The sequence below is a fragment of the Staurois parvus genome, unplaced genomic scaffold (assembly GCF_062004578.1).
Source record: "Staurois parvus isolate SC_StPar_1 unplaced genomic scaffold, SC_StPar_1.0 ptg000334l, whole genome shotgun sequence".
Taxonomy (NCBI): domain Eukaryota; kingdom Metazoa; phylum Chordata; class Amphibia; order Anura; family Ranidae; genus Staurois; species Staurois parvus.
Genome location: NW_028318130.1, coordinates 2676839 through 2701779, shown reverse-complemented (window position 1 = coordinate 2701779; position 24941 = coordinate 2676839). Strand labels below are relative to the sequence as shown.

General features: G+C 38.7%; 1 protein-coding gene across 1 annotated transcript in view; it reads right to left on the bottom strand.

The window, feature by feature from the left end:
• Positions 1 to 24941, bottom strand: part of GALNTL6 (polypeptide N-acetylgalactosaminyltransferase like 6) — a 1522699-nt gene that overhangs the window by 1030367 nt on the left and 467391 nt on the right. The window contains exon 3 of the mRNA XM_089684035.1: positions 11220 to 11358. Coding sequence (XP_089540161.1) covers positions 11220 to 11358 — 139 coding nt within the window. The remainder of the gene's footprint in view (positions 1 to 11219; positions 11359 to 24941) is intronic.

The following is a 24941-nucleotide window of genomic DNA, read 5'->3' as shown; positions in this document are numbered from 1 at the left end:
TAAAGTATTGTATTAAAAAAAATAAAGAAAAGAAGGATAATTTTAGAATGTAAACATGTTCTGAAGGAGTGGTAGACATTCTCAAAGCCAAGTATGAACCTTCAGTTTAAAGGAGAAGTACAGCCAAAGCTCTTTTGGCTGTACTTCTCCTTTGGATCACAGGAGTGCAGTTTGTACTGAAGCCTGCTGTCGGCTGATGTGACTCAGCCAGTCAAGGCTGGGGAAAGATTCTGACTTTAAAGTTAGGATCCACCTCAAAGTCTGGAAAGGCACCTGGCTTAGCCACTCAGTGAGGTAATGAGAGCCTGAGCCAGCTGATCCCTTCCCCTCCACAGCCCAGCACTCCAGTGACTCCAGTGAGTGCGGGGTGGGGGGGGGGGGGTAGAGCAGAGAGTGGTGACTTGCAGTTACTGCTCTCTGCTCACAGCAACGGTGAGAACTCAGTGATCGGCTGTCATGTGAGTTCTCATGGGGCAGGGACAGATGCAGCATTGGACCAATGCTGCACCCACCTAGGGAAGAATGATTTAAAAAAAAAAAAATCCCATACTTTTCTTTTAAATCACCTAAATACATTCCATGTGCATAAGAAAGGTGTTCAAAATCTTACAGTTATTTTTCTTTCAAAAGAGTAGAAATGCATGTCCACTGCCAATAGCTGCTCTCTGTGGGAAAGCAGTGGACCCCTTGCAGGGGTCAGAAATGTCATCTGCTGATTTAGACTTTGACTCAGTAAGAGGCATGATGGACCTCTGCAATAAGATTACCAGATAACTCTCTAGATCACTATAGAGCAAGGGTTCTTCTCTGAAGCATGCTGACAGGGAACAGTCATTTCCACTCAGGCTGTGCATTTTTTTTTTTTTAAGAAAACAAACAGTATTGCTTTGCATACCTTTTGTTTTGATATACCTGGAATGTATTTAGCTAGTTTAAACTGAAAGTTCACCTGGGCTTTACTTTTTTATTAGAGATAATTACATATTATGTGTGAATGTTTTTGCATTGCAAAATATCTAGGACTTATGTTTCCATGGCTTAAAGTGTAACAAAGGCAAAACTTTTTTTTTCTTTTTTACATTGAGCCACGGAGGGTTATAACCCATCAGTTTTTTTGTCATCTGTGTCCCATTGCAGAAATTTCCCTTCTTGTCCTGTGCAGCAACCAAAACAGGTAATGAGACGATATCCCTCCAAAGGGAGGGAATCTCCAGGTAGCACCAGGGTCACCAGAACTAGTGTCCGCAATGAAAGACTTCCCCTCTATTACTGCTCCGATGTCAACCCAAAATTTGGGATTTTCTTTTACTTTCATTTTTGATAATAATGATAAACAGGACACATAGAGAGAGTGAATCTCCCTAGTGGGGGCACAGACAGCAATAAAAGCTGGCAGGTGTTCTAATTCCTTTCAACAAAAAGTTTTGCCTTTAGTTACACTTTAATTGGTACATGAAATACACATGGAAGCAAAATCTAGGTGCTGAATAAAGATGAGTGGAAATGATGGCTTGGTGTTCACAGTGAAGTGAACAAATACACATTTAGCTACAAACAAAAGCTAATGAAAAAGAATCTGCTATCAGTTTGGAACAGACCCTGATGGTTGGCACTTTTTATGTTCAAATACATTGTATTTATTATATGGTATTCAAGCTGTCTTCCTTTCCAGCAAAGTAGATGCAGTCGTTCCTACCAGCAGTGAATATATACCAGTTATACTGAATAGTGAGGTTGTGTGATCCAGCTCTTTTGACACTGACAGCTCTTCTTCACAATAGGATCTGTACATTTCAGTGTCTTGACTAGTTATCTGAATTCATAAATACTGCCAGTAGAAGGCTTTGTGAACAGCATTTACTGATGGCCCACTGCATTGTGATTGACTGGATCTTTTTTGTACACTAGGCAGCTCAGGTTGGAAACAGCACACATATAAAAGCAGAAGGCCTAAAATCTTATCTGCCTCTAATAAAGATTTATGACACAGTGAGAAAGGAAACAATAGCTTTACGTTTTTCTTCACATTTTCTTGAGTAAATAGTCTTCATTCCTAATGACAATTTGAAGGCTGACCTTTCCTGTGCTGCAGTGTGATATTTAGGTGATGCCAGCTTGTCATACATCTAGTGGCAACTGTATGACAAAGAATAGCTGCAAACAAAGTACTAGCAATAGCAATTAAAATAATAATAGTTCTCAAGTGCCAAAATAGCCAATTTAACTTTACTATATGTTATGTCTCACAAAAGTGGGTAGATCCTCTTAATTATGAAAGAAAATATTTTTTTGTTATTGCTTTTACATTTTTTATCAATAACATGATAGAGTTTATATATTCTTCTTTGCTTGTAGGGTTTTTTTTCCATGATCTGAACAGTATCGGTGACTTTAAAAAACTCTGTCACTTCAAGAATTCTGAAAGCTGTTCAAAGTTTTGAATAGGGTGAGTCCAGAGGTGTCGAAAGTATCCTCTGCTTTATCCGAATGCTGGACTATATCATTTCAGCAGTTCCACACAATGTGGTAATGGGCCAATAGGAATGTGTGGGGACAGAGCTTTGTAGAAAGCTTTGCCTAATCAGTAGACACCTGCATTTTGTTACTAATCAATTTTCAGTTGAAAATTTGATTTTTGGAGATTCAGATGTATACAAGTCCCTGAATGGACATGGTAATGAATGTCAATAAATCTGAAAAAAGTTATAATGAAATTAACAAATGCATTTGTTTCATCCACATGATGTCACATGACACAATAATAGTTCAGGTCCATGGGAAAATAAATAAAATTTTCAAATTTGTTCACTAATTCAGATTTGAGTAAATGTGTGATTTAAATTTAATTTGTAATTGTCACATTCATTTCAGTTAAGTTCTAATGCAATTCTTAGTTTTGAAAAATTTCCGGCTGCCAAATTTTGTATTTATTCTGCTGCTTCAAAAAATATTGAATCCTTCCAAATAATTTTAATATATGAATATAAAATCTACCCGCAATAGTGAACCCAAAAACTAATATTTAGCAATCTTCTGAAAAAAATGCAAAATGTTTTAAATCCAGTTGAACCAACTACTATACGAAATGAATAACGAAGATGCAAAATGAATTCCAAAAATGAATTGGTTAAATATAATGAAATTCTTCAATGAATGAATGCATCCAAAATGAAATGAAAATTTCTGACATGCACATGTCTACTAATCAGAGCAGCCTGACATGCAGGCAAATATAAATGTCTGTACTGCATCATGTCAGCAGCTTTCAATATTTTTTTAAAAGTGTAACTAAACTCAATAACCAAAATGTATTATATTGCAGCTTACTTGTTCTTAGATATGATGGCTCCAGATTTATTTATTTTCCAGGCTAGGGACATTTTCAGAAAATACCTGTTTGTCCTGCCAAAAAAGCAACAATCTTATCTTTCTTTTGCAACCCACACATCCCATCAATACACCATTTAACCGGTCCGTACAGTCCAGTGACCATGAGCTTATAGCATAATTGTTCAGCAGACTCTGCTGAACAAAACAATAGCTCTGATCAATGGATGACAATCTGCTGATCAAAGCTGTTCACCTAAAATGTGACCTAACCCACCACCACCGATACCGATGCTTCCCTCACTTCTGGCCACGTGCTTTCAGAAAATATATGGTTTGGGGTGGTCTTTTACAAACTCTGAAAGCTGAAAGAGGAAAATAATAAAAATTAGAAAATTGCAAAGAGGGCCTGGCCACCTGAGTCTAAAAGTAGAGCGTAAGACCTGGCAGTGAAAGGGTTAATATGTTAAGTCTAACCTGTGTGAAAACCATGGCTGCCTCTATAGATACAGCAGAGAAGTGAGTGTAGCCATGAAGGGACAGTAAACATGTTATTTACATGATCATTAGGTGAGAATATAGTGGAAAAGCCTGAAAAAATAAAAATAATCCAGCTATCACATCTAAGGGCTGGTAAGTTACAATACTTTACATTGTTTTTAAGTTTGGATACAGTTTAAAGTGTGAAGTGCAGAGTGTATCCAGATCATTGCGTAATTGAAGGAGTGGTATACTATAAACACCATTAGTACAGAGACCATTACTAATATTTAGATAGGGGGGCATGGCTTGGACATGGACAAGTAGAGACACATCTTCCTGGAGTTCCTGACTTCTTCACGTCTTATACCGTCTTTCACACCTTCTACGACAGCATGTTATCAGCCAAAAAGTGCAAGACCAAATCTGTGCACAAGCTGTCCCGCTCCTCAGAACCAGGGACAGATATTCATTTCTTTTTCCTGGGATCTCAGAGACCTAGCCCCAGTGCCAAGATGGTGGAGCCACAAGGTTCCCTGGAGCCACTCCACTAATTTGGTCCTACTGTCCTATCCAGCACCATCCGGGACCTCGGATGCTTTCCCGGATACTCCAGTGGCTCTACTCTCGGACCTGCAGCTGCTTCCCCGGCCGGTGGAGTGGACTGTGACCTGCGGGAACTGATCCAGGCCTAGTTTCTTAAGGGGACTGATTGTTGGGGTTAAGATGACTCTTGCAATCCTATACACTCCCAACACTCAACAAGACCTCTTCTTGCACTCCACTTTAATGAAGCTTATGGACTTTACAGAAGGCCACTTGATTCTTGGTGGCGACTTTAATGTCCTACTCACCAATTTAGTGGATACCTCTTCAGGCTCCTCTTCACTCCCAGAGAGAACCAGATGGAGGATCTGTTCTTGACCTCACAACACAGAAGAGGGACATACTCCAAGACGTGGAGCTTCTGGAATATGTTTGTGTACTACGAGAAGGGTAAGCTGTCTTGGAACCAGGCCTTGCTGACTGAGGATGTTCATTTGCTCCCCCCTCTTGGATCAGAACCTTCCCTCCCCTTTCTTCCCGCCTCCCCCCAAATTCCCCCTCCCTCTTCCTTCTTTTTTCTCGCATGTCTCTGTTCTAGCTCCTTCTTTTTTATTCACCTTGATTTGCTAACAGTTATAATTACATAATACACAATAAAATGGCTGTGAGGCAGTACCATATCCCCCCCCCCAGGGACTCACAGTTCCATGTATTGCAGATACAAAGTTATTCTGGTTTGGGTCATGCATGCAGACCCTCTCTAATGATATAAATACCTATCGGGCTTAAATGTCTCCCTTTTTACTAAGACTTGCTCTCGTGATTGGTATATTAGCCCACATGGTCTCACTGTAGACATTCTATCTTGTCTTTTGCCCTGTATATCCTGATGTTGCACTGATTCTAGTCTCTGTATCTGGATACATTTCTATTAACTGCCATGGTTGCTGACTTATGTCAATAAACTTAAATTTGTAAAAAAATAAATAAATATTTAGATAAAAAACCTGTAAAGCTGTGAGCACTATATTTACATATATTGTATACAAGTTTTTTTTATCTCTGTGGAAGTTCTGCTCAGATCCATTATTCACAGTCCCCCAAACGGTGCACATTTTTCAGTTCAGTTCTATTCATTGGAAAAAAATGCACTTTATTGTTAATTCACATAATCCTGTCTCGATTTGTTTTGCATCATAGAAAAAATTATTAACTATTTTTCTTACTTTTCAATATGCATTTTAGAGGAAAATTAAACAAAACTGTTCCTATTTGTACTGGGATGAGTTTACTGCCCACTCTAATATTTCCCACTCTTTGATTTATCATGTAATACCCACCAATAACAGCTGCTTGATTTGAAGTGCTTCCCTAACATGCTACTTTTGTCTGTATTATTTCTAATTCTACCTCACTTATCTGACCCAGATTTGGCCTGTAACTAATACAGAAGGCAACAAGCTACTTAGTCATAAACTTGTCAAATGAAAGGCTATGATATAACCTTATATTTTAGGTTGACCATGATGGTCATACTATGCAACAATCTATCTGTGAATCTTCTATTAAATAGCATTAATTTGCACAATTATAATATAATAAAACTGTATTCATTTTGATTCCTGATATATTATGTACATTTATTTTTGTAAAAAAAAAATCAATCTTTGAGCAATTTCAGTTTCATTTACCTGTTTTATTGGATTGCAAGATAGCCCTAACTTATTTAACCACTTGCCCTCCAGAGGATTTACCCCCATTCATGACCAGGCCATTTTTTGCTGTTCAGCACTGTGCTATTTCAACTGGTAATTGCGCGGTCAAGCAATGCTGTACTCAAATGAAATTTATGTCCTTTTTTCACACAAATAGAGCTTTCTCTTGGTTTTATTTGATTACCTCTGTGCTTTTTACTTTTTGTGCTATAAAGAAAAAAAGACATACAATTTTGAAAAAAAAACAGATGTGTTTCACTTTTGGTTATAAAAAATATCCAATGAACTCAAAGTTAGTCATAGATTTAGGCCAAAATGTATTCTGCTACATGTCTTTGGTAAAAAAAAAATCTCAATACATGTACAGTATATTAGTTGGTTTGTGTGAAAGTTATAGCGTCTACATACTATGGTATATATATGGGTATTTATGTAGCTTTTACTTTGACTGCCTATCATATTTCTTGAGGTGCTAAAATTCCAGGGCAGTACAACCCCCCCAAATGAGCCCTTTTTGGAAAGTAGACACCCCAAGTATTTTTCAGAGAGGCATGTTGAGTCCATGGAACATTTTATTTTTTGCCACAAATTTTTTGAATATGACAATTTTTTTTCACAGAGTTTTCACTTTAAAGATATATTGCTCTTGCATGCCATGTGTATATGTGGAATAACACCCCAAAACACATTCTTCTCCTTCTCCCGAGTATGGGAATACCACATGTGAGAGACTTTTTGGCAGCTCGACTACATATAGGCCCCCAAAATCCAATGACCACCTCCAGGTTTTCAAAGGGCATATTTCTTCATGTCACTTCCCCACTACCTATCACAGTTTTCGAGGCCCTAAAATGCCAGGATAGTAACCCCCCCCCCAAATGACCCCTTTTTGGAAAGTAGACACCCCAAGGAATTTGATAAGAGGCATGGTGAGTATTTTACAGATATCATTTTTGTCACAGGGATTTGAAAAAGAAAAAAAAAGGAAAAAATGCATTTTTGTTTTCATTCTTCGTTTTCGAAAAACTTGTTGCAACAAATACGATCTGCAAAATACTCACCATGCTTCTTAGCAAATACCTTGGAGTGTCTACTTTCCAAAAAGGGGTCATTTGGAGGGGTTGCTTCTGCCATCCTGGCATTTTAGGGCCAACATTGGAAGCTTATGCCACACATTACCCACTCTTGAAGACCAAGCCTTTTCTGCCACTTTTTGTTCACATGAAAAAACTTTTTTTTGCTAGAAAATTACTTTTACCCCCAAAACATTATATATTTTTTAAAGCAGAGACCCTAGAGAATAAAACGGTGGGTGTTGACATTTTTTGCGTCACACAGTATTTGAGCAGGGATTCTTCAAACGCAAATCTTTTGGGAAAAAATACACTTTTTAGAATTTTTAATGCACAAAAACACAATATATTGTCCAATTGTTTGATAAAATATAAAAGATGATGTTACGCTGAGTAAATAGATACCAAACATGACATGCTTTAAAATTGCGCATGCCCGCGCAATGGCAACAAAGTACATATATTTTTATTATTGATAGGCGATGCTTTAAAATCTTTTACAGGTCACCAATTTATATTTACACAGGAGGTGTAGTGTTAGAATTATTGCCCTTGATCTGACGTTCACAGTAATACCTCACATGCACAGTGCAACCACTGTTTACATACTGGCATGGGGTCAATGTTTGAGCATGCAGGTGTACGTGCGCAGGGGGGCAAGGGTGCTTTTTTTTTTTTTCTTTATAGTTATTTTGATTTTTTTTTATTATTTTTACACTGTCCCTTTCTTTTTCTTTTTTTTTAATCACTTTTATTGCTATCACAGGGAATGTAAATATCCCTTCGGACTGAAATAGACATTGACAGGTATTCTTTTTTGAGACATCTGGGATCTGTTAGACTCTAGATATCTCCTCTGCCATCATCTGATCTCACTGAGACCGGTGTGATCAGATGCTTTCCCAATTAACAAATGGAGCTGTTTATATCCTATGAAACTGAAGTGATGAAATGCTCATAGCTTCTGATTTCTTAGAATATAGAGATGACTGGAGCCATTCTGGTCTCTGATCAGCTCTATGATCAGCCAGCAGATCTGCTGGCTTCATTCTCGTATTCCCCTGTGGGACAGGAGAGCCCAAGAAAACTGTGGAAAGCGGCAGGAGGGAAGGGGGGGGGGGGAAAGTGTACCTTCCCACTGCTAGTAAAAACAATTCAGCAGCAAACTGGCCACTGGGATTGCTTTTACATGAAAGTTGACCACCAGCTGAAAAAAAACAATACCAGGTTGATGCCTGTAGCTGCAGACATCATCCCAGTATAACCACTCAAAGTCCAGCGACGTACCAGTACATTGCTGGTTCGTGTTGGGCTCCCACCTCACTGACAACAACCTCCTCGATCCACTACAGTCTGGCTTTCGTCCCCTACACTCCACCGAAACCGCCCTACTCAAAATCACGAATGACCTGCTAACCTCCAAAGCTAATGGCCACTCTTCATTCCTCCTACTCCTCGACCTTTCCGCGGCCTTCGACACAGTTGACCACCCCCTCCTCCTTAATAAACTACACTCCCTTGGCATCAGAGACTCTGCTCTCTCCTGGCTCTCCTCCTATCTATCCCAACGCTCCTTCAGCATTACCTATAACACTACCACTTCCCCCTCTCTCCCCCTCTCTGTTGGGGTCCCCCAATGCTCTGTCCTCGGGCCCCTTCTCTTCTCCATCTACACCTCCTCCCTCGGCAAATTGATACACTCCCATGGCTTCAACTATCACCTCTACGCCAATGACATGCAAATTTACCTCTCCACCCCTCGCCTCACCCCTTTAGTCTCCGCCCGTATCACCCACCTACTGAACGACATATCAGACTGAATGTCGCTCCATTTCCTCAAATTGAACCTTTCCAAAACCGAGCTCCTAATTTTCCCCCCAGCCTGCGCCCCCCCCCCCATCCTCTCCATCACGACCAACAACGCCACCATCAGTCCCACCCCGCAAGCCGAAGTCCTAGGTGTCACTCTAGACTCAAACCTGTCCTTCCAACCCCATGTCCAATCGCTGGCAAACTCATGCAGGCTCCACCTCCGCAACATCTCCAAAATACGTACGTTCCTAACCCCAGACACTGCTAAACAACTCGTTCACTCCCTTATTATCTCACGTCTGGACTACTGCAACTCCCTTCTCACCGGCCTACCCCAACACAGGCTATCCCCGCTTCAGTCTATTCTGAACTCAGCGGCCAGACTCATCCACTTTACCAACCGCTCCGCTTCTGCCACCCCCCCCTCTGCCAATCCCTCCACTGGCTTCTGATTGCCCAACGCATTAAATTCAAAATACGAACACTGACATACAAAGCCATTCATAACGCTGCCCCAAACTACCTCACTGACCTGATACCCAAATACCACCCAACCCGTACTCTTCTCTCCTCACAAGACCTCCTACTTTCTAGCTCACTGGTCTCCTCCCCCCACGCCCGACTGCAGGACTTCTCCAGAACTTCTCCAGAACTTCCCCCATCCTCTGGAACTCACTACCCCAATCCATCAGGCTGTCACCTACCCTCCTCACCTTTAGGCACACCCTGAAAACCCATCTCTTCAGGGAAGCCTACCCCGCCCTCACCTAACAGCTGATCTCCTCCACTCCTCCTACCACTCCATCCCCCACAGCCACTTCCTCCTGTACCACTATCCCCTCCCTCCTAGATTATAAGTTCAAAAGAGCAGGGCCCTCGAACCCCTCATATATTGTTTTGTTACTGTATTGTCTCATGTTCTGTCCCCCACTATAATGTACAGTGCTGAGCAAATCTTCTGAGTGTGATAGTGTGCGGGCAATCTAACGCTAGCTGACCCTTGCTGGGTGGGACAATTACTGACCCTGACGTTATCTGATGACGCTAGTGGCAGTAATACAGTGATCAGTGAAACTTTTTATATACTGACACTGGACTAATGGCACTGGCTGGATGACGGTGCAATCAAAGGGTTAATAGGTTCAGTCAAAGGGTTAAATGTGCTAATCTAACGTGTTTGTAAAATGTAGTGCTTTTACTCTGTGCAGTGTTCTCTCTTCTCTCCCTGGACCGGCCGGGGGGGGGGGTCAGCGTGTTCACACCCCAAAACAGGAAGCAACACAAGATTACATCGCTTTGCCAAGAGCTGCTGCTTGCCCACGGGTAAGCGGTTGGCAATTAGTTAAAAACAAAAAAACCTTAAAAAATGTTTTTTAAATTCTCAATACGGTATTGTTTTTTCTTCAATACTTTTATCAGAATAGTACAATGTTACCATAGTAACATTGTACTATTGCATGTGTGTGTGGGGGGATGATCAGGGCTTTTTCTTTTTTACACTTTGCTTTGCAGGAAAAATAAAGATCATTTCTCCTGCAATGCAAAGCTTGCTGTCATGAACCTAACTCATTCATGAACTGTCATGAATAAGTTAGGTTTTTGACAGCTCAAGATAGTGATCTGTGATTGGCTGGAGCTGGTCACATGGTACAGGGTGCTGTGATTGGCCCCGTGTATCATGTGACAGCTGTGGGACAATTACTGCTGACTAGGAGGAGAAGCAGAGCTGTTATGAATGAGGGTGATTCATAACAACTTTGCTTACATTGTGATCATGTGATCGCATAGCGATCACATGATCACCAGGTCCCATTCACCGGGATCTTCATTCCACTGTGTCTGACACAGCAGTTGTGTGGGGGGAAGTGCTGCGCACCTGCTCGGGCGTGCAGCGCCCCCCTGCGTTAGTACAGCCAGAGCATATACGGGTACGTTGCTTTGCCTGCAGCTGCCACCCGGCTGCAGTACATTGCGGGCGGGCGTTCAAGAAGCAGTTAATCAGTTCCAGAGGAAAATTTTGTACAATAAAACAATACAAAGAACCTGCAATTTTAAATACACATTTATTTAAGATGCAAAGATTTATATTGCTTTACAAAGCTTCAGTCTGCCAACCACTACATCAGTGAAATGAAATGTTGGTATGGCACAATTTATGAATGAATGTATGAAATAATTTTTTTACTTCTATATTATATATATATATATATATATATATATATATATATATATATGTGGTATGGTGGTGATTAAAAGATCATCTTACTTAGGATGTCGTATGTCAGGCAGGGATCTCTCCAAGGCGATGTTGTTACTAACATATATATTAAAGCCATTTTCTCTATAAGCCGTGTCATCTTGGTCCAGTTCACTGACAGGATATGGCTTCCCATGTTCACCTTTGCCTGAAAGGGAAAATGAAAAATGATCAATTTCCTATGGGAAATAAAAGCTCTAGCCAGATTATCCCTTATATCCAATTCTTATGCAATGCCTGTGGTTCTCCTCTACATTAGTATGTTAAAACTATTCAAATGAAATGCATGCAGATCTATGACGTTTGACATAGAGTTTCATAAATGACCCAGGGACTTGCAGTTAAAGTAATTTTTAATTTTGTAAAACAGTTCACCCAGCAACACAGTAAGCCATGTGATATATAAACTGGAGAATCATCTAGGTTTGCTATCCAGTTTGACATTTATTTAACTTAAAGTATAATACTATACAATAAATAAAGTAATGCTGTTCAGTCAGCTTCCTTACATTTTTAAGAGAGATAGAACCATTATACTGTATCATTGCTCTTTACCTGTATAGGCTCAAATCCATGGTCATTCAAAAAGTAAGGTTAATACAAACTATATGAATGAAACTGCTGTCAACCAGGTACACAAGATGTATGTGAACTAGGGATGAGCAAATCAATCAAAGTTTGTAGGAGGTTCAGAAAATCCAGATTGACATCCTCAAATCCTGAACCTAGCATCGCACCTTATTAAAATCAATAGGCAGTGAATCCTACAATTTTTTTCAACTCTTTTTTTTTTGTAAGCTAATTTGAAAGCTATTATTAAAAAAGGGCATGGGTATCTCAGCAATGCCATGAGAAACATATACAGTACCAATGCAAAAAAAGGCTTAAAGGGCAATACTGAGATTGCACAAAGCCTTTGAATAACATGCTTAGGGGGGTGCCTTACAGTGCACATGACGTTTCCAATCAGTACAATGTAGTCTGTTAAAACTGACATTTACAAAAAAAAGCATAGGGTCTCCTTAGAATGCATACCATACCCTTATCCAGGCATACAGGTTAGGTGGTCAGGAAAGGGAGGGCAATGATCATGCAGCCTCCCTTCCTATGCCATAGCAGGTCACATGCCTTTCAACATTGAGAGGTGTACCTTGCAAGGGGGGTCAGAAAGGTTTCCTGTCACCCAAATAAGATGTAGGGGTTTATTGGGGGAATTATTTCTGCCCCAAGATATCCTTCCCCTCCAGAGAAATGGGTAAGGGGTACTTTTGAACCCCTTACTACCTTTTAGGGCATACAGTATGGGGTACAATAGTATCCTTATTACTCAGACCTCCAAAAAAAAAAAAATATAAATAAGCACACCACAGCAGGAGATTGTCATTTAATAAAATTACTTTAAAAAAGTAAACAATTTCCCCAATGTAAAACAAATGTCAAACATGTCATCCAGCAATGTAAATCCATTGTCAACTACCGCGATCTGCCACTCAGCAATGTTTCCCCACTACCCGTTGACACATCCCCAGCTGCTGCAATGTAAAAAAAAAAAAAAGAATCTTGGATGACATCATTAAGCATATTTGTATTGGGTACCCACCATGTGGAAAAGTATGTGACCTAGTATTGTACAAGAAGGATGGGCACATTCTAGATGTCCTCCCTTTCCTGCCCATCTAAGATGCATGTCTGGACAAGGGTCTGATTTGAATTTTATGATGGACATACTGCCATTGCACACCAACCTAGGTAAAGCCTGAAGTGTAGGGGTGCTGTAGAATTGAGTTGCTTAACCATAAGCAATGCACTTTCTTGTGCTTGGTGTGCTGGTGGCATATGCTCTTTTGGTTTAAATTTTAGGAAAATCTCATGCAGTTTTTTTTTATTTACAGTAAACATTATTAAAAAAATGAAGAACAAAAAATAAATGGGGTTCCATATAGAAAGATTTGTCAGTAGGCCTGAACCATTCTAGGAGAGCCTGCTATACTTCATCATCAGTGCTAAAATGCTGACCTCTGAGAAACACTTTTAGGGGTCCAAACAGGTGGAAATCACTCAGAGCGAGGTCCAGGCTGTAAGGGGGATGTGGCAATACCTCCCAGATGAGTTGCTATAATGTGCACATGACCAGTATGAGCTTGCGTGTTGTCCAGGAGAAACAGGGCACCCTTAGTGATCAAACCAGGCCTTTTTTTCTGCAGATGCGTGTACACATGACAGTGATATTCACTGTTGATAGTGGCACCACGGGGTAGAAAATTCACATGGATAATAACACATTTGTCCCAGAAAACATTTGCCATCACTTTTCCTGCAAACGCTATTGTTCAAAATGTTTTAGGTGGTGGTGAGTCCATATGCTTCCATTGCTTTGATGCTAGTTTTCATTCGTGATTGTTGCTTATGGATGTATAGCCATCTTTGAAAATTTACACTAATCAAATGTCTTACTATGGCTGAGCATCTCATCACCATACTGTGCTTGAAGTCTTCTGTAGATATACAGTACATGGATTTTATGCATTAGTTTATAAGAAACTTCATCACCACACACTGTTCCATGCACTCACTAATACTGTTATCTGCCACCTTGATTAACGGCCTCTGGACTAGCCTACAACATGTTCATCACCTATCAATAATAGGACACACTTGCCACTTACTACTGCATGTAGTAATGCCATGCTAATATCCCTTTTTAAATCTATAGAATTAAATGTCCCGGTTTGACTTGAACACCCCTCATACCATACACAGCCACATACTTTTTAAGATCTGAGTTTGCAAAGGGGGACTACCAAATTTTACCTGCTTGAAAGTCACCTTGGCTTAATGTTGGGGGATGAGAGACTATTCACCACACCCAGTCCCAAAAAAATGTAGGAGTTTGTGGAGGGGGATTTCTGGAAGCAGAAGGTCTCCTATATAAAAAGGGGGCCTGGGATATTTGTCACCCTAAGGGAATTAGTACAGGGGTACAATAATACCCTCACCTAATCCAACGGAGAGTTAAAAGCAAATAAAGTAAATATTATTTCTATAATTTATTGTGGCTATTACACGAGTAAAGCATGCTCACTTTCCAAAGTGAATTTTCATTTTGTAAGGAAATTTTCACCTAGCTTTGTGAATAAGGAGAAGCTGTGCTGACTTTTACCATCCAAACAAAAATCCTGTTTTTCTAATTTTCCTTGCACATGATTGGTTATTTATGCTCTATTTCAGTTTCTCAACTGTGGTTCACTGGAACCCTAGGGTTCCATGAGTGATCCTCATGGGTTTCTGGCAATCTACTTGTCAGCTTCAGATAGCTGATGGGTAGATAATATTCCCTGTAGTGACACATGCAGAGCTAGGCAGGAAAGCAGCTGAGATAGTGATAGTTGTGGCGTAATGTGTAATGTGCCTTGCTCTCATGTAATGTACTGTAGCTAAATGGTTAGCACTTCCACCTGGCAGTAGTAGGGTCATTGGTTGGAATCCCAACCATGGCACCACCTGCCTGGAGTTTGCATGTTTTACCTGTGCCTGAGTGGGTTTCCTCTGGGTACTCTGGTTTCTTCCCACATTCCAAAGACATGCTGGTAGGTTAATTGGATCCTGTCTAAAATTGGCCCTAGTATGTATATGTATGAATGTTAGGGACTTTAGATTGTACACCCCTTGAGGGTTAGGGACTGACGTGAATGTACAATAAATATGTAGTGCTGCTAAAATTGACGGCGCTATATAAGTAATTGTAAAAAATAAACAAATAAACAATGTGCACTGCTCCCACATAAAGTGCCCTTTTCCGACGTAACGTACCCTGCTCTCATGTATTGTTCCCTGCTCCCACATAATATGCCCTGCTCCCATGTTATATGCAATGTTTCCATATAATGTGCCCTGTTTCCATGCAATGTGCCCTACTCTCATGTAATGTTCCCTGCTCTTATGTAATATGTCATGTTCCCATGTAATGTGCCCTGCTGTCACTTAAATGTGCCCTGCTCCTATATAATGTGCCGTGCTCTCCCATACTGTACCCTGTTTCCATGTAATGTCTGTCTTTTGAGCGCAGGACGTTTTTTTCTTTTTCTGTTGGTCTTTTGAGCGCAGGAATTTTTTTTTCCTTTTTCTCATGTAATCTGTCTTGCTCCCATGCAATGTGCCCTTCTCCCATGTAATGTACCCTTATCCCACACAATGCGTTCTGCTCTCATGTAATGTGCCCTGCTCCCATTCAATGTTCTCTGCTTTCCTCATGTAGTGTGCTCTCCTGACGCCCTGTACCCCACCCTTCTTCCCACTTACACTGTTTATCTCAAGGACCCAAAACTGAGCATCTATGCAGAAAAAGCAAGAACAAGTTTCACATTAAATAGGTATGTTTTCATACTAATTCCATTAATTAATGCTATTTCTGAAAATAATTCTTGTTATAGCAACAGCTTGCTGATCATACCAATGTTCCATGAGCTGTAGATGTAAACATTATTTCAGGGGTGAGGTTGAGAAACCCTGCTGTATTCCTTTAGTAAACAAACCCCATTGTGTATCTTTATTATTCTAAATGGTTATTACACATTCAGTGAGCCTAATTTACTACACAACTAGTGCATGTTCACTTTCAGAGTGAATTTCCACTTTGCATAATTCATTTTTATTTAACTTTGTGTATGATGTAAAACTAAGGGAAAATTCCTTTTGCAAAGAATACTCAATCATGTCTAAGAAAATGCCATGATCGCACACAAAAATTCATTTATCCTATAAGGTGTATGAGGTGAAGCTAAGCTGATTTTACTGTTTTAATCTTATAATTTAATGATTTAATCATATGTAGGCAAAATCCTGTTCTTCTTTAATTAATTTGCCCTCATTCACTAAGATAAATGAAAATTCACCTGTGAATTAGCATGATCTATTCCTTTAGTAAATTAACCCCACTATGCTAGCTAGTAACTGGAAATACAATTGTTTGTTTTTGAGGCTCCATGCACACTAGGGTTTTTTTAAGTTCCTAGCCTAGAAGCTGTTATTAGAATTAGTTTCTGCTCCTAGAAGTTAAATTGTGTTATTCTATGTGTCCATACACACTAATTTAGGCTAGTGGCATATGGGGTGATCAGGATGCTGGTATGGGGCATGGCAGTGATTAGGATGCTTGCATGGGGCTTGGCAGTGATCGGGATGCTGGTATGGCAGTGATCAGGGTGCTGGTATGGTGTATGGCGATGATCAGGGTTTTGGTATGGGGTATGGCAGTGATCATGGCGTTGGTATGGAGTATGGCGGAGATCAGAGCATTGGATTGGGGTATGATGGTGATCAGGACACTGGTATGATGGTGAACAGGACATGGTATTGTGCATAGGGGTGTTTTTATGTGCACTGGGACAGGTGACAGGGGTTGGCTGCATTATTTATGATGGATATACTGGGGCAGTGGTCAGGGACACAGGGGAACTAAACTGGGACACTGAGGTAGCTGGCACTGCAGAGTGTACACGCAGCATGACAGGCTGCTGTACACTCACAAGCTGCAGGATCGCTTCTCTCTGCTCTCTACTCTCACACTGACAGCAGAGAGAAGCGATCTTTACTTTCACTTTCTAGTGTTTACAATGTGAGTGCTTTGATTGGTCACAGCTAGAGATGAGCGAATTATTCAAAAATTTGATTCGGCTGATTCGCCGAATTTGAGGAAGAAATTTGATTCGATGCGAATTTATTCGCTACGAATTTAACTTATAAAAAGGGTTTCTAGGCTTCAGAGAGCCTTTAAATTAGTGCAGAACACTGTACCTTTAATTTAAATGCCCTTGGAGATGAGGAAGGAGAAGGAGAAGGATGAGAAGAAGGAGAAGGAGAAGGATGAGAAGAAGGAGAAGGAGAAGGATGAGAAGAAGGAGAAGGAGAAGGATGAGAAGAAGGAGAAGGAGAAGGATGAGAAGAAGGAGAAGGAGAAGGATGAGAAGAAGGAGAAGGATGAGAAGAAGGAGAAGGATGAGAAGAAGGAGAAGGATGAGAAGAAGGAGAAGGAGAAGGATGAGAAGAAGGAGAAGGATGAGAAGAAGGAGAAGGATGAGAAGAAGGAGAAGGATGAGAAGAAGGAGAAGGATGAGAAGAAGGAGAAGGAGAAGGATGAGAAGAAGGAGAAGGAGAAGGATGAGAAGAAGGAGAAGGATGAGAAGAAGGAGAAGGATGAGAAGAAGGAGAAGGATGAGAAAAAGGAGAAGGAGAAGGATGAGAAGAAGGAGAAGGATGAGAAGGAGGAGAAGGATGAGAAGAAGGATGAGAAGAAGGAGAAGGATGAGAAGAAGAAGAAGGATGAGAAGAAGGAGAAGGATGAGAAGAAGAAGGATGAGAAGAAGAAGAAGGATGAGAAGAAGAAGAAGGATGAGAAGAAGAAGAAGGATGAGAAGAAGAAGAAGGATGAGAAGAAGGAGAAGGATGAGAAGAAGAAGAAGGATGAGAAGAAGAAGAAGGATGAGAAGAAGAAGAAGGATGAGAAGAAGGAGAAGGATGAGAAGAAGAAGAAGGATGAGAAGAGGAAGAAGGATGAGAAGAAGGAGAATTCCAAGCCGGCAAAAAGTGTATCTGCAGAGCTCCGCTATTTCTTAGCGGAGCTCTGCAGATACACTTAGCGGAGCTCTGCAGATACACTTTTTGCCGGCTTGGAATTCTTCTTATTTTCATCCTACTTCTTCTTCTTCTTCTTCCTCATCCTCTTCTTCTTCTGAGGATGAGGATGAAGAAGAAGAAGAAGTAGGATGAAAATAAGAATTCCAAACCGGCAAAAAGTGTATCTGCAGAGCCCCGCTAAGTGTATCTGCAGAGCTCCTCTATTTCTGACAGTTCTCTGACATTCACATTTACAGCGGTTGAAACATTGTATCTATTTGTTTCCATAAATGGAAACAAATAGATACAATGTTTCAACCGCTGAGCTCTTCAGATACACTTAGCGGAGCTCTGCAGATACACTTAGCGGAGCTCTGCAGATACACTTTTTGCCGGCTTGGAATTCTTCTTATTTTCATCCTACTTCTTCTTCATCCTCATCCTCATCCTCAGAAGAAGAAGAGGATGAGGATGAGGATGAAGAGGAAGAAGAAGTAGGATGAAAATAAGAAGAATTCCAAGCCGGCAAAAAGTGTATCTGCAGAGCTCCTCTATTCTGCAGATACACTTAGAGGAGCTCTGCAGATACACTTTTTGCCGGCTTGGAATTCTTCTTATTTTCATGCTACTTCTTCTTCTTCTTCATCCTCATCCTCAGAAGAAGAAGAGGATGAGGATGAGGATGAAGAAGAAGAAGAAGTAGGATGAAAATAAGAAGAATTCCAAGCCGGCAAAAAGTGTATCTGCAGAGCTCCGCTAAGTGTATCTGCAGAGCTCCGCTATTTCTGACAGTTCTCTGACATTCACTCCATACAGCGGTTGAAACATTGTATCTATTTGTTTCCATAAATGGAAACAAATAGATACAATGTTTCAACCGCTGAGCTCTGCAGATACACTTAGCGGAGCTCTGCAGATACACTTACTGGAGCTCTGCAGATACACTTTTTGCCGGCTTGGAATTCTTCTTATTTTCATCCTACTTCTTCTTCTTCTTCTTCATCCTCATCCTCTTCTTCTTCTTCTGAGGATGAGGATGAGGATGAAGAAGAAGAAGAAGAAGAAGTAGGATGAAAATAAGAAGAATTCCAAGCCGGCAAAAAGTGTATCTGCAGAGCTCCTCTATTCTGCAGATACACTTAGAGGAGCTCTGCAGATACACTTTTTGCCGGCTTGGAATTCTTCTTATTTTCATCCTACTTCTTCTTCTTCATCCTCATCCTCAGAAGAAGAAGAGGATGAGGATGAGGATGAAGAAGAAGAAGAAGAAGAAGCAGGATGAAAATAAGAAGAATTCCAAGCCGGCAAAAAGTGTATCTGCAGAGCTCCTCTATTTCTGACAGTTCTATGTCAGAGAACTGTCAGAAATAGAGGAGCTCTGCAGATACACTTTTTTGCCGGCTTGGAATTCTTCTTATTTTCATCCTACTTCTTCTTCTTCATCCTCATCCTCTTCTTCTTCTTCCGAGGATGAGGATGAGGATGAGGATGAAGAAGAAGAAGAAGAAGAAGAAGTAGGATGAAAATAAGAAGAATTCCAAACCGGCAAAAAGTGTATCTGCAGAGCTCCGCTAAGTGTATCTGCAGAGCTCCTCTATTTCTGACAGTTCTCTGACATTCACATTTACAGCGGTTGAAACATTGTATCTATTTGTTTCCATAAATGGAAACAAATAGATACAATGTTTCAACCGCTGAGCTCTGCAGATACACTTAGCGGAGCTCTGCAGATACACTTTTTGCCGGCTTGGAATTCTTCTTATTTTCATCCTACTTCTTCTTCTTCTTCTTCTTCTTCTTCTTCATCCTCATCCTCAGAAGAAGAAGAATAAAAAGAAGAAGAAGAAGAATGAAAAGAAGAATGAAAAGAAGAAGAAGAAGAATGAAAAGAAGAAGAAGAAGAATGAAAAGAAGAATGAGAAGAATGAAAAGATTCTTCTTCTTCTTCTTTTCATTCTTCTTTTCATTCTTCTTCTTCTTTTCATTCTTCTTCTTCTTTTCATTCTTCTTTTTCTTCTTTTCATTCTTCTCATTCTTCTTCTCATTCTTCTTTTCATTCTTCTTCTTCTTATTCTTCTCATTCTTCTTCTCATTCTTCTTTTCATGCTTCTTTTCATTCTTCTTCTCATTCTTCTTTTCATTCTTCTTCTTTTCATTCTTCTTTTCATTCATTCTTCTTCTTCTTTTCATTCTTCTTTTCATTCTTCTCATTCTTCTTCTCATTCTTCTTTTCATTCTTCTTCTCATTCTTCTTCTTCTTTTCATTCTTCTTTTCATTCTTCTCATTCTTCTTTTCATTCTTCTTCTCATTCTTCTTTTCATTCTTCTTTTCATTCTTCTTCTCATTCTTCTTTTCATTCTTATTTTCATTCTTATTTTCATTCTTCTCATTCTTCTTTTCATTCTTCTTCTCATTCTTATTTTCATTCTTCTTTTCATGAAGAAGAAAAGAAGAATGAGAAGGATGAAAAGAAGAATGAAAAGAAGAATGAGAAGAAGAATGAAAAGAAGAATGAAAAGAAGAATGAGAAGAATGAAAAGAAGAATGAGAAGAATGAAAAGAAGAATGAAAAGAAGAAGAAGAATGAAAAGAAGAATGAAAAGAAGAAGAAGAAGAATGAAAAGAAGAAGAAGAAGAAGAATGAAAAGAAGAAGAAGAAGAATGAAAAGAAGAAGAAGAAGAATGAAAAGAAGAATGAAAAGAAGAAGAAGAAGAATGAAAAGAAGAATGAAAAGAAGAAGAAGAATGAAAAGAAGAAGAAGAAGAATGAAAAGAAGAATGAGAAGAATGAAAAGATTCTTCTTCTTCTTCTTTTCATTCTTCTTTTCATTCTTTTTCTTCTTTTCATCATTCTTCTTCTTTTCATTCTTCTTTTCATTCTTCTTCTTCTTCTTTTCATTCTTCTCATTCTTCTTCTCATTCTTTTCATTCTTCTTCTTCTTTTCATTCTTCTTTTCATGAAGAAGAAAAGAAGAATGAGAAGAATGAAAAGAAGAATGAAAAGAAGAAGAATGAAAAGAAGAATGAGAAGAAGAATGAAAAGAAGAATGAAAAGAAGAATGAGAAGAATGAAAAGAAGAATGAGAAGAAGAAGAAGAAGAATGAAAAGAAGAAGAATGAAAAGAAGAATGAAAAGAAGAAGAAGAAGAATGAAAAGAAGAATGAGAAGAATGAAAAGAAGAAGAAGAAGAATGAAAAGAAGAAGAAGAAGAATGAAAAGAAGAATGAAAAGAAGAAGAAGAAGAATGAAAAGAAGAAGAAGAATGAAAAGAAGAATGAAAAGAAGAATGAGAAGAATGAAAAGATTCTTCTTCTTCTTCTTTTCATTCTTCTTTTCATTCTTCTCATTCTTCTTCTCATTCTTCTTTTCATTCTTCTTCTCATTCTTCTTCTTCTTTTCATTCTTCTTTTCATTCTTCTTTTCATTCTTCTTTTCATTCTTCTTCTCATTCTTCTTTTCATGAAGAAGAAAAGAAGAATGAGAAGAATGAAAAGAAGAATGAAAAGAAGAAGAATGAAAAGAAGAATGAGAAGAAGAATGAAAAGAAGAATGAAAAGAAGAATGAGAAGAATGAAAAGAAGAATGAGAAGAATGAAAAGAAGAATGAAAAGAAGAAGAAGAAGAATGAAAAGAAGAAGAAGAATGAAAAGAAGAATGAAAAGAAGAAGAAGAAGAATGAAAAGAAGAATGAGAAGAATGAAAAGAAGAAGAAGAAGAATGAAAAGAAGAAGAAGAAGAATGAAAAGAAGAATGAAAAGAAGAAGAAGAAGAATGAAAAGAAGAATGAAAAGAAGAAGAAGAATGAAAAGAAGAATGAAAAGAAGAATGAGAAGAATGAAAAGATTCTTCTTCTTCTTCTTTTCATTCTTCTTTTCATTCTTCTCATTCTTCTTTTCATTCTTCTCATTCTTCTTCTCATTCTTCTTTTCATTCTTCTTTTCATTCTTCTTCTTCTTTTCATTCTTCTTTTCATTCTTCTTCTCATTCTTCTTTTCATGAAGAAGAAAAGAAGAATGAGAAGAATGAAAAGAAGAATGAAAAGAAGAAGAAGAATGAAAATAAGAATGAGAAGAAGAATAAAAAGAATGAAAAGAAGAATGAGAAGAATGAAAAGAAGAATGAAAAGAAGAAGTATTCCAGTACAGCAAAAAGTGTATCTGCAGAGAGCTCCGCTATTTCTGACAGTTCTCTGACAGTTCCTTCACATGTACAGCGGTTGAAACATTGTATCTGTTTCCGAATAAAAACATCTGTATCCTAAATGGAAACAAATAGATACAATGTTTCAACCGCTGTACATGTGAAGGAACTGTCAGAGAACTGTCAGAAATAGCGGAGCTCTCTGCAGGGACACTTTTGCCGGCTGATCGGGAAAAATCCGATTTGCGCACCCGAAGTATGCTAATATTCGGATTCGACGTGAATCGAATTTTTCCTGAAATTCGAAACGAATTCCACTTCGCCTGGTTCGATTCGCTCATCTCTAGTCACAGCAGTCACATGGTAAAAAAACCATGTGATCGCCCAGACACAGCGGTAATGTGATCCACTGTATCTGGGCGATATAGCAATTGCTGGGCTCCCGGGTGCACGCTGTTTGAGCAGCTCAGGAGCTGGCGATGCGGGCTGACATACAGGAACGTTAGCCCGCATCGGCAACGTTTCACATCCGCTGTCTTTATGCAATGGACGGATGATAAACATCTTAACCCTTCCATGACCATACCTACATTCCAGAGTCAAATTCAGCAGTGCTGGCATGCTTCAGATCTTGATAGCCCTTGATTTTGACAAAAAAACTTTGAAAAAAACCCCACTATTTTATTTATGTTATAAAATAATCTTTCTTCATAAATTTAGGCAAAACTGGATGTTGAACATAACCCAAATCAGTGCATATTATTTAGTTTGTAGGAAAGTTATAGTCAACAAACTATAAAAATTTGTTGACAATTTAAAAACTATGAAATCGGATCAGACCTGATGTACTGATGGCTTTTCTCTTTTCTTGAGGTCTGAAAATGCCAGAACAGTATAAATATCCACCAAATTACCCCTTTTTGGAAAATAGACAGTGCAAGGTATTTAGTAAGAGGCATGGTGAGTTTTTTTTAGTTGTATTTTTTTTGTCACAATTTTTGTGGAAAATGAAGACTTTTTAAAAAAAAAAAAAAATTTTCACAAGTATTATTATTATTTTTTTTTTACATACTGTCACCAGTGCTGCACAGTGTCATTATATAACAGGTTTGGTGGTGATTTTGTTTACATTTTTCAAATATATATATATATATATTTTTTTAAATATTTTCTTTTTTATGATATTTACATACTGTGACCAGAGCAGTACAGTGTTACAATAATAACACTGCAATACTCAGGATTTTTAACTCACCATGATCCCTTATAACAGTGATGATCACTGTTATAAGCAATATTTTTTTCTGAATGAAATCCATTCATTCAATGTATACTATTGTGATTAGCTGGGATTGGCCACAGCTAATTACATGGTACAGATGGGCTGTGATTGGCCCTGTCTGTACTATGTGATCACTGTGACTAGTCACAGAGATCAACACAATAGTACACAATGAATGGATATGAATGGAAGCCATCCATTGTGTACAATTGGCATGTGATCGACTATGATTTGTCACAGTGATCACGTGGTACCGGCAATGGTCCGATATACTGATCTGTCATCCTCTGTGTCCATTGGAAACAGCGGGTGACAGATTGCACCATGGTATTAAGTATTAATATATTTAACACAATTAAATGTATTTAATACCAGATTTTTACAACTTTACAAAAGAATAAAGAGCAATTTGAGTCAGCTATTATGTTTTTTAAACCCAGCTTTTTTAAAAGCATGTCACATTGTACCATATAACCTGAGCTAAGGTAAACAGCATTATATCCTAGATAACAAAAAAGTGGTTGGTTGGTGCTTGGCTTGGTTTAAAGACATAACTTTTATTATATCTGGTCTGTAGAAAATATCTAATTAGATATAATTTATTATTGAAAATGTTATTTACAGTTTTGATAAATATTATCTTAACAACTCTATGTTGTACAGGTTGAATAATATGGTTACATATTATGTGTGAGTGGGTCTCCTTTCTTTCACCGACTTTTAGCACTTGAGGGAGTTACTTAGAAGACATTGTATTAGACTGGTTTTGCCTGAGCAAACAGAGACTGCATGAAAGATATCCCTTAATAAGGAAAATTAATGCTAGTTATTCATGTTCCAGTTTCTTTTGCTATAGGTTTGCAGGAGAAATTACACTGCTAAAGATTTCAAAATGCTAAAAAGCTGGTTTCTCTGTGTTAAATTGGCTGTGTCGTGTAGTTTTGAGCTATGCAGTGGTAAGCCTGCCAAGTTCAATTTCCCTTACAGACCATAAAATTTAGCTTATTTTGTGAAAGTGAAATAGAGTAAGGCAAACATCTTTTGTTAGCAAATTGTACTCATACAATCTTCAGTGTATTTTTTGGGAGTTGCTGCCCTGCTGCTGTTTTCCCTAAATGTATTCATATCTTGTGGCCAAATATGAATTTTATGCCTAGCTGAAAAGTGTCCATCCTTACGTAGAAAAAGTAAAGATTGATAGAAATCCACCAAACTATGCCATAGGTGTGTCAGTTGTACAGATTACAGGAATAATTGAATGTCCACATAAAGTGAATGGACATATTAAAGATTTAATTTGGGTAAAAAGTATATTATTTCCACTTACTTACTGGCAGCTCAGTGATTTATAGTGTGCAATTCATTCATTTTTAAGGATATCTAAGGATTATTTAAGGTCCAAGTCATTGCTTTAAATTAGCTGTTCTGAATTGGGTAGAATGTTTAAGCTCAACTCTGGGATTTTCTTTTGCTTTGTTTTCCCTCAGCAAATATAAAAAAAATAATCTTCAATCTAGAGCTGTCCCTCATAGTAATCTATTTTTGCCAGTAGAAGTATTTATGTTGAATAATGCCTTCAGGGCATACTGTGAGTGGAGGACATCATGGATATATCCATTTCTGATGTTAGCAGAAGTAATACAGTAGACATAATTCTGTAATTGTACAACACTGTACCTTATTAATTAGCCTCAG